General features: G+C 39.8%; 1 protein-coding gene across 1 annotated transcript in view; it reads right to left on the bottom strand.

Moving 5' to 3' along the window:
- Nucleotides 1–1472: 1472 nt before the first annotated feature.
- LOC140464797 (protein disulfide-isomerase A2-like) overlaps nt 1473–11024 on the bottom strand; it is a 30247-nt gene continuing 20695 nt past the window's right edge. Inside the window, exons 9-11 of the mRNA XM_072560283.1 lie at nt 3254–3435; nt 1676–1780; nt 1473–1571 (exon numbers count right to left, since the gene is read on the bottom strand). Coding sequence (XP_072416384.1) covers nt 1473–1571; nt 1676–1780; nt 3254–3435 — 386 coding nt within the window. The remainder of the gene's footprint in view (nt 1572–1675; nt 1781–3253; nt 3436–11024) is intronic.

Here is an 11024-nt window from a genome sequence, read left to right as displayed (position 1 = left end):
CCATTAAACTTTCAAAACCTCAGACTGAATGAAAAGGTTCAGTCAAACCCACAGGAGTGATAGAGAAGGGGATTCTCTCTGGCATTTAAGCATGGTAAAGTGATGGTGTTGGGATAGAATACATTTTACTGTGTATTTTGAAATCCTTCAGATTGTGTTAAATGCATTTAACTTGGTTTATTCTAATTATCTTAATTCCTTTTGTGGAATAAACTTCTGTTTTATTATTAAAATCAAAGCTGCAGCATTTTGTGCTCCATGTTTCTATGAAAAACCACCTTGTTAAATAAAACCAAAACCAAATCTGATCTATGAAGCCAGATTTCATACTGGGATTTAACTTGCCTGATAATAATACTTACTGGATTCATAATAGCTGTGTAAGGATATCAAGTCATTGACTGCAAATTTATTGCTCAAATATAAAGGAGTCATTATTTATTCCAAGAAGCAAATGAAGCATCTGTTTGTTTTTGTTCCTGCACCTTTCCTTTTGTTCAGTAGAAATGAACATTACCCACTGTTTGAGGTTTTCCAACATCTTGTGCTCCCACATTTGACAATGAAGCTGTGCACTGGGACAAGAGAAGCACTTCTTCAGACATGAGTTCTAACATGGTATAGGCTTAGGGCAAAGTCGCTTCATTCCTGTATCTGCAGCTACTATGATAATCAATCAGTTAGGTGATGATATAAAGAAGATTGCCTGGGCTTAGAGAGTGAGAAAAATCTGATAGTGTCTGGAGTGTCTATAACAACTCACATTTAAAATCCGATCCTATAATTAAAATGTGTGGAGAGCTTGTTAGGTTGCCATACATTCCTTTAGAGACAAAAAAACTGCTTGCGCTGGAATCCAAGGTAGACAAGCAGGAGGCTGGAAAAACACAGCAAGCTGGGCCGCATCAGGAAGTGGAGAAGTCAACTGGGTCACCCCCAATCCTGAAGAAGGATTACACCCGAAAAGTTGACTTGTCCACCTCCTGCTGCTGCCTGGCTTGCTGTGTTCTTCCAGCCTCCTGCTTCTCTACCATACATTCTTTGTATTTAATTTTCTTCTGTTCAACTAAACCAGTAGATGCAGTGCATTCAAACATATGGACATGAAAACCAAGTCTATGGTCTTAGAGAGTAAATTGTTTATTATTTAGAAAAGGCTTTGTTTCATGTTAATGGTAAAAAAAAAGTCCTTTTTTCCCAATTCTTTCATTGTGTTACAATGCACTGTGCTATCAACAACTGCTTTATTAAAATAATAGTTTTCCAACTAGAGATGTGATGCTTTTAATGGGACAATGCATTATACTACGAACAACCAATTTACTAAAATAATAGTTTCTCAACTAAAAATGTTATACTTTTAATGGGATATTGTCAACCTTCATGAAATCTTTGACATTATCAAAGGCATGATACTGTTTTGTGCCTAGTTATATTATTAAGATATACAACTGAATCTTGATGAAGAGAAACTACAATTCTTCCTTCTTAACGTCACTAGCAGTGTCCTCGCCTGTGGTATGGTGTACTGTTGTTTTGTTGGTCTTTCCATTAAGAATATCATCAATATCCTACAATATTTAGAAGAAAATATTAATCATTGAAACAGTGAATCTTTGAGAGACAAAACAGGCCTTAAGAAAATCACAGCTGATTGAATATAGAATATACTGACCAGTTCATCATTTTCATCTGTATCATCTTCTTGAGGTAATTGGCTACCATTGTCCAAAAACTTTGAAAATGTTTCCAGATCCCTTGCTCCTTCATAGTCGATCATCTGCAAAATAAACAACATGCAATTTTTGGAATTTATTACAAAATACTAAAATATGAAAGAGATGACCATGTAGCATTTTATAATTAATATGAAAATATGAATTAATCTTATTCGACAAATTTTTCTAAGGTCGACAAATTGTACTAAGGTCTCCAATAAGAAGCGAATCCTAACACCATCTGATACTGTTGATTGTGCTGTTCGATATGTTTATTCCCAGAGGGACTTTCTTATTATGAGGGCAGAGCTTCATCACATCTTATTCATATAATTCCAGTGAGAAGCCTAGTCCATTTTGAAGACTGTTAACAATTGAACCCCTCCAGTTTACTGTAATATTTAACAACTGGTTCAACATCCAGGTCAGTAAAATGGGTCAGTGGGATGGGGCATCTATTCTCAGGAGTGGAGGGGTCTTATGAAGGTGGACTCTGGCTTCTCTTCACCCCATGGCAATAAATGTAAACATGGCTGCTGGGCTATTCACCAACCAGCTGTCAGCTGATACTTGTCAAATCATTCATAATGCACACTCCCCTGATTCACATATGAACACAGCAATCAGGATAATATTGATATTTTGCATTGGGCCTCTACCTGACTCAGGTTAAGTATTTCAGATGGCAAGCAATTAGGCTGGGGAAAGACCTCATTGGCCAATACTGGCAAAACAAATCTAATGCAGGTCAATTTTGAGTGGCAAATGTCCCATTTCTATTCCATAGAAAAAGATAACAAGTTCATTACGAATTTTTGTCATGGGGCTGTACCCCATTATTTTTGAAGATATAATTTCTAAAACTTTCAGCTGGTTGGAGCAGTTGGACATTGGACTCAAACTAGACAAACTGCTTAAAAATGATAAACCATCTTACAAGGTGTAGGCACAAAGACAAACAAATTGCTCTTAGGGGAATGCAAAATCCATCACAGTCTCAGGGAGATATTAACAAAATCAAAGTATTAAAGTCTGTTCTTTGATCCTTGATGAGTTTTCTTTGTAGCTTTTCCTATGGAAACCAGATGCCAATTTTTCCAGAGACACACAATTGAGAGATCAGTTTATCTTATCTTAAGAAGCTGTCATAACCACCTTTAAGTACTGATTCCAGTGTGTATTTCCTGGAGATTCTCTGGGTGCAGTTGCCAATGTATCAATGTTTAATGCCTTGAATTTGCTAATATCTTCCTGACACTACCTTTTTCTCATGCATTATTTCAGCAGTGTATGATTTGTTTTTGCCACAATAATTTTATTAAAGAAATAACTAACAAAAATGATTTGGCATATGTAAGAGATAATTTTCCATTCTTTCTCAACAAAGTAATCACAGGACAAGATTGTTCGACCATTAAAGTGAGCAGTTGGAGACTCATACAAATTAGCTATGTTGCCACTATGTGCTGCTGACCGGCAGGAGGCAGTCAAAATAGTTACCCACAGTTATCGATAGAATGGGAAAATGAACAGACCTTTTTCCCTGATCCAGCAGGGAAATATTTTATGGTTGGAAATCCTTGGACTTTAACAGATTCAACTTCATTAAGCGTGGCATCCATTTTAGCAATTAAAACATTTTCATGATCCTTGTACTTCTCGCCTAGTTGGTCCCAGATGGGAGCCAATTCTTTACAATGGCCACACCAGGGAGCATCTGTAAGGTAAAATTAAAATACCAATTGTCAACAACTGTGCTCTCTTCATCATACTGCACTGATCATGTTGTATGAAATGGTGAGACCTATTACATAGGAATGAAACCAGTGTGACAAAGTGTCTTAGTTAATTAGCAACTATTCTTCAATAATGGCTATTCGTATCCAGTCATCATGGGCTGGATTATACATGGAGGGTGATTCCCCAAAACCAGCATCAATTTGGGGCAGAGCTTGCTTCTCACTTGACCACCTCTCCTCACGTTTGCTTTCTCAGGCATTAGCTGTTTAATTTACATGAAGAGAGATCTCAGTCTGTTTCTGGAAGCAAGTCCTGCCTCAGAGAGTTGCTGATCAATTGTGGGCCAGCAGGCACAATCAGCAATCAGTGCTAGTGTTGCAGGAGGCACTGGATAACCATGGAATGCCATCACACCCAAGTAAGTCCAGTATCTCACTGGGGAGGGATTGGCAGGAGACACTGAAGTGAGAGGAGCATGTTAAACTGGAATGGAGAAGGATAGATGCAGGAAGGCACATGTATTGGGGGTTGGGTGGGGGAGCCCAAAAGCACCAGGTGCCCAGGAAGGAAACATCTCCTCCTCCAACTTTCTCTAAGCAGCAATCCCAGAGGGTTTGACCTGCCAGACCATAGTTGGATGTAGACCTTTGCTGCCAACTGATATGTGGGAGAGGTGGATGAAGTTCTTAATTACACATTAATTGCCCATTTAAAGGCTTCATTTCAGGGTTGAATGGAATCAACACTTTGAAATGAGAGACAAAAATGAAAAGAAACGTGCAGACATGAGTCTGTAGGCACATGGTGGGGGAGTCTAACATGTGACCATCGGTTTGGGGTCTGCTGGTGTAGAGGTGGTACAATCAGGTGTTTCTGTTTGTTACCTCATGGCGTCATCCCTGTGCAGCATGCCTGAGGAGTGCTAAATGCAGGCTTGAGGCTACCACTGACTGGCACTAGCATTGGTTATGTAAGTCCAATGCACATTTTAACGATGTGTTCTTCCAGCAGATGGTACAGCTCTGTAGCTATTTCTTTGTTAACCTGTTAACAATTGCTAGCACCTTGGTAGGTGTGGCCAATCAGCCTATTGACCACTCTTGCCTGCTGTACTGCTTTAAATTTGAGAAATATGACTGGCACAGAACTGAATAATAATAATAATCTAGAAATGGGGAGGCAATGGCCTAGTGGTATTATTGTTAAACCACTGATTCAGAGGCCAGGGAGTTGTTTGGTGACCTGTGTACAAATCCTGACATGGCAAATAATGGAATTTGAATTCAATAATAAATCTGGAATTGAGAGTCTAATTTTGACCATGAATCCATTGTCATTTGTTGTCAAAACTCATCTCATTCAATAATGTGCTTTAGGGAGGGAAACTGCCAATCTTACTTAGTCTGGCCTACATGTGACTCCAGACCCAACAGAAGTATAGTACCCTTTTGGGCTGTTAAGGATGAGCCATAAAATACTGGCCTAAACAATGGTGCCCACATCCCATGGACGAATTAAAACAAAGGTCAGCAATTGTTGACACATTGTATCTCTGCAATTATGTCTGTTGTTATAGGCTTCCATAGTGAAGGACGTCTTTACATTTTGTGTTTACTTGCTAGAGTGAAGTGTTTGCACCTCTGTCTGCAAGTGAAAAAAGTTGAATGCCAGAAGATGGCCACTGAAGACCTCTGCTGCAGAGTGGCCTATCAGTTGAACTTGTGTCTTCCAAAAGCTGAGGTGGTGGATTCTTACTTGAGTAACTCAATGAGCACAGCATTGTCTTGTCTCAGCACTCCCTCCTTCCTAATGCCGACATGACCTAGAGTAATCAAACATCTATCCCTTAGGATGAGCAACAAAAGCTGATCATTGCAGCAACTGGCATGTCCCATGAGAAAATCGAGAAAATGCCATAAAAATCAACTCCATTGAGTACAGATGAGTAAGGTTTATTGCCTAACCAACAGTAAAGTGCAAAATAACAGGAATCTTGGTAGATTGTTGGATAAAGTGCATTGTCTCAACAGATCCTTACCTGAGAAATGTTTCTGCAAGGTTTTTGTTACACAAAGGTGTTATTTTGGTTGTCCCTACGTTTGTTTTGTATGCAAACTGTCATTCTTCTAAGAATCAGTGGAATGGTGGACATCTTCTGATAATTAAATGGGCGACTTTCAAAGCAAATTATGGAATTATGCATGACGTTCGAAACTGAATTGTTCGATTCATGGTATTGCAGTGATACCGAAGTAATAAACCAACTAAGTGAACAGGCTCCAATGATGCAGACTAATGAAATTACAGCTCCACTTAATTCACAGCACAGAGACATAAATTCAATGCCTTACTCAGCAACACCAGGTGCTGGAACACTTAAAGTTTATGGGGAACTGAAAAGACTGAAGTCCAAAAAGGAATTTCTTTTCCAGCCATTGCACAGGATGGGGCAAGTGAAATTACAGATTTTGTAGGAAAAGATAGAATTATTTATTTAAAACTAACTGGAATTTCCAACTTTAACTCGAAAAAAAAAGAAACATCTTTTGGATTGCTATTCCTTTTCTAAAGTACATTTGTATTTATTATTATTGGGGATCTGGGTGTTGCTAGCAAGACCAACCTTTATTGTCAATCCCTAACTGACTTTGAGAAAGTGGTAATTTTCAACTGCTAGAGAACAAGTACACATGTACTCCCATAGTCTTAGGTCAGGAATTCCTGGAATCTTGAGCCAGTGACAGTGCAGATAGATGTTCAAATCAGGATGGTGCGAGACATAGAGGGGAACGTAGATGTGTTGGAGCTCCCATGCACTTGCAGCCTTTGCCATTCAATTGGGAAGAGGCGAAAAGTTTAGAAGAAGCCTGAGCAAAATGCTCCTCCTGTGCATCATGAAGGTAGATACACTGCAGTCACAGTGCTTCAACGGTGCAGGATATGGATGTTTAAAACAGCGTGCTGTTCTAAATTTACCATTTTGTATTACTGTGTGCTAGTTTGTAGTCTGTAAAATATATGATAGTAAAAGGTTGAGAAATGAAAAGCTGGCATAAGGAACATTGTACTAAGGAACAGGAGTAGAGCATCTCGTCTTTCAAGTTTAAATCACCATTCAATAAGACCATGTTGTGGTTTCATCTCCACTTTGCCTTTCATAACCCTCATCTTCCTTGCCTTAGGAGGACTTATCTAACTCAGCCTTCAATGAATGTAAAGACGCAATCCTCACGACCTTCTGAGGAAGACGATTCCATTCCTTATCAATCCTCTGAAAGAGAAAAAAATGCTCCTTGGAAAAGTAGACCTCAGGCTGAATTTTACCAAAACTCAGCTAAGAGTCAATTTCAGGAAGGTTCATGGACAGTTTCTATCCATGACCTTTTGGAGAGTTGTAGCACATAGTTTTATACTGTTCACCTCATTATGTATGCACCACACCCTGACAGCCCACATTCACAATATCGTGTGCTCCCTGCTGCTGAGACCTCAGGGATACCCACCACCCATGCTTTATTTAAAGCCCCAGCTCTGCATCAAATCAATTGCTGCCAGCCTCAAACAGCCCTTCATAGTATATATATTGGGAGGGAAATGATAAAGAAAAGTTTCTGAGGGCATTGTTAGCACAGATTGCCTTTGATCGCAAATAGAATCCCACAATTGTAAAGACAATACCACTTTCCATCATCACCTGACTGATCGATTCTCCTTTTTTTACCCATCCTCAGCCCCATTAGAACCCTATCTAAGGCAATGGTTTATCTGGGAGCATCACATGCTGACAACATTGCACATACAAACTTGTTGGTAAATACTTACAGTTCAAGATGAGAGAAAATCAGCTCCTGCCCTTGTGTAACCAACGAGACTGTGGATTGTCTTTGTGAATTGTGGCCTTATAGATGGCATTTCTAAGGTTGCCTGTGATTATTTATGCTTCACAGAAATGACTATGATTAATTTTGACTATGATTAATTTGTGATGACAAAGTCAAGATAACTTGTGGAACGGGATTTGCATCCCACACAATTGAACACTGCATGCATTTTACATACAGGATGCTACAATTACAAATATTTCAACCTGTACATTGAAAGTGCCTGATTGATGCAATTACCCTTTGAAGGGCATCACATTGTTCACAAATAGAGATTATGTGCTCAGGCAGAAAAAATCTACATAATCCACCCACTCAAGGTGTAGAGGTAGCCATTGTCCATTTCCAATGCACCTTTGAAATTTGGATGAGGATGGAAAGCACCTGAGATCGTGCTTCACAAAGTGAGGCTCAGGATCAGCCTGTTAAGCTAGGGCCCCCGGCCAGACCTTTGTGTTCCTTTCTGCCCTATCTACACTCTCTCACAACGCCAAAGGTTTTGAAATTCCATGTGTTCCCAACCAATTCTTTTATTGAGTCACAGAATCAAATTCTTGTTATCAAGCTGGAATCTATTTGGCAAGCCTTATCTGCACTGGCTTTCTCAACATTTTGGTTTATTGCCCATCTTACTTTTCCCTGAAACCCTGATTAGATTTCTATTTCAGTGATCATCTAATGTTCTGGATGTAGGTTTGCTTGCTGATCTGGAAGTTTCATTTCCAGACGTTTTGTCACTCTACTAGGTAATATCTTCAGTGGACCTTGGGTGAAGCACTGCTGATAGTTCCTGCTTTCTATTTATATGTTTGGGTTTTGTTTGGGTTGGTGATGTCATTTCCTGTGATTATGTCATTTCCTGTGGCAAATTCCCATCCTGTTCTTTTTCTCAGTGGGTGATAGATGGGGTCTAACCCGATGTGTTTGTTGATATAAATAGAAAGCAGGAACTATCAGCAGTGCTTTGCCTCAGGCCAGCTGAAGTAGGGTGACGAAACACGGAAATGAACCTTCCAGATCAGCGAGCAAACCTACATCCAGAACCTCAATCTGAGCTATAAATCTTCTCAAAACTCGCTAAGATCATCTAATGTCCTCTTGAATGTCTCAATCAAACCAGCCTCCACCACATTCCCAGGCATTGCAATCCATCGCCTAGCTGCATGCAGTCTAAAAAGGTTTTATGATCACCTTTCACTTACTTTTTTGGCAAAGCACTTTAAATGTGTGCCTTCTGGTTCTTGATCCTTTTATGAGTGGGAACAGTTTTTCCCTATCCCTATGATGAGATCGTCATATTTTTGAAAATTTCTATCAAATTTCCTCTTGGCTTTTCTCTCTCCATGGAAAATAATCCCAACTTCTCCAATCAATCTTCATGGCTGAAGTTTTTTATCCTTTGAACTATTCTTGAGAAAGCTCTTCTGCACTCCCCTCTAAGCTCATTTCCTTCCTGAAATGTAGTGTGCAGAACATAACACTCCAGCTGAGGTCTAACAGTGTCTGAATATAACTTCAGCCTAACCTCATTGCTCCTGTATTTTATGCACCTAGTACTGAAGTCTAGACTTCTGTATGCTTCATTAACAGCTCTCCTACCTGTCCAGCCACCTTTAAGTGTAATAATGCAGTCTCTACTCCAGCACAACCTTTAGAATCATACCCTTTATTGTATAAAGTATCTCCATATCCTTTGTAGTAAAGTATATCACCTCACATTTCTCTGCTTTGAACAACTTGTTAATGTCCTTTTGGAATTCTGAAATGTCACACTCACAGCTTGTAATACTCCCAATTTTGTGTCATCTTCGAAATTGTTCCCTGCACACCAAGATCCTGTAAAAATCAGGAAAAGCAAACATCCCAGGATCAACCCCAGCAGAATACCACTACAAAGATTCCTCTAGCCTGAAAAATAAAAATAATGACCTATCAGACAATAGAGTTGCTCTCTCATTACAGAGAGGTACTGGTGGTAGCTTAACCTGAGGGGGTGCAGAAGAGATTGAAGAGGAGAGTCTTTTCATAGTTACCACAGTAGTGCAAGAATTGAACCCATACTGTTGATATTGCTCTGCACTGCAAATCAGTTATCCAGCCAAACTGAGCTAACTGACCTCAGGTTAATTACTCTGGATTGATCATTATCATTTCCACCATCATTCTAAAATTTAATGGTGCACTGATCTCTGTCCAATTAATGTGACCCATCTGACATTTGATCTACTTGGTCCACCTCATTCCAAAGAACCAGGCCTGGCACTGTCTCTTTTCCTGTTGGACTGGACACATGTGACTGCAAGAACATAATCTAGGAATGATTACACATCTTTGTCCTTAACATGACCACTATTCCAGTCGAAATTTGGGTATTTGAAGTACCCTATTATAACTACTTTATGATGTTTGTACATCCTGTAATTTCCCTGTAGATTTGTTACTCTGCAATCCTTTCCATTTATGATTATAGATTACACTGAGGAATGTGACTGTACCCTTTTTATTCCAAATGTCCTCTTTCTCCACCACTGCAATGCAGCCACCAATCCTTCTTTAATTCCTTCCCTGTCTTTTCTGAACACGTTATACCAAGCAATATTTAAAACTCAGGCCTTTACTTCCTGGGGCCATGCCTCTGTTATTCCCACAACATCTCCCAACCTTATCCTCTGCTCCTCAGCCCTACACTTTAGCCATGTTAATTACCATGCTGCACTGAGCCCCCATCAGAGTGGTGATGAAATCTCCCTACTGGAATAAGCTATGTCCTCCAATGTACTATTGTCTTCTACCCTTATATGTGGAATTGATTCCCTTCATAATTATTCCCATGAATCCCAGACTGCTGGGATTCTTTTAATGATTTCCTAACCTTCCTATCACAGGCCCTGATAAGCCCCCTTTCACTTTCAGTCAGCAGATCATCAGACTGATCAGGGCCCAACTCCCTGAATGACTTTGAAGGATACTCCAGCTAATGAGTGACCACATCCCTGACTGATCTCTGTGCAGCACCCAAACTGACTTACTCTGAAACCTTGAACTGGTTGCACTGAGCCTACAAGACTAATTGTGGTTCATTCCCTGGTTTGCAATTATAAGGAACTCCTGACTGCTCCAAGCAGCTGACTGACCATCTCCAAGCTCCTGGACTGAGATTGTGTGCTATTCTTGACTAACTGTGGTGACAGGTCTGCTAGACATTACTGTGGACTACTCCCCTTTAGCTTTGAGACATGCTTGTGGATGAAGCATATGCAGTGTTTTCTATACAAGATGCCTATGCATGCTGTAGGTGCCATGCAGCAACATGTCCCATTCCATTGATTAATCACTGCTAGCGACAATGACAAGCTGCTAAGTTTTGTGTCTGTGTTAAACAGCAAGGCAATACAGGTGCACTGAGGCTGTAAATTCTGTAAAAGGCAATATAGCATTAAAAAGCAAGATAATATAAGGCAAAGCAGAGCTGCTGTGAATGCTAAGAAGGAAGAGCTCAGACATGCACCTTGCTGCAATGTATGAGATGGGAGACTGAATCGGCACACAAAGTAGCCTGGCAGCAACATTATAACTTAAGGTGTCAGGGACTCAAACGTACAATGTTGAAGTGGAGAATTGTATTCCAAGTTAGTCTGAAATATACCATGATGAATTAACGAGGTTGGCACATATCTGATGCCAA

The sequence above is a fragment of the Chiloscyllium punctatum genome, chromosome 40 (genome assembly GCF_047496795.1).
Source record: "Chiloscyllium punctatum isolate Juve2018m chromosome 40, sChiPun1.3, whole genome shotgun sequence".
In the NCBI taxonomy this organism is placed as follows: Eukaryota; Metazoa; Chordata; class Chondrichthyes; order Orectolobiformes; family Hemiscylliidae; genus Chiloscyllium; species Chiloscyllium punctatum.
The sequence above is the reverse complement of the archived record's forward strand: the minus strand, read 5'-3'. Positions and strand labels throughout refer to the sequence as shown.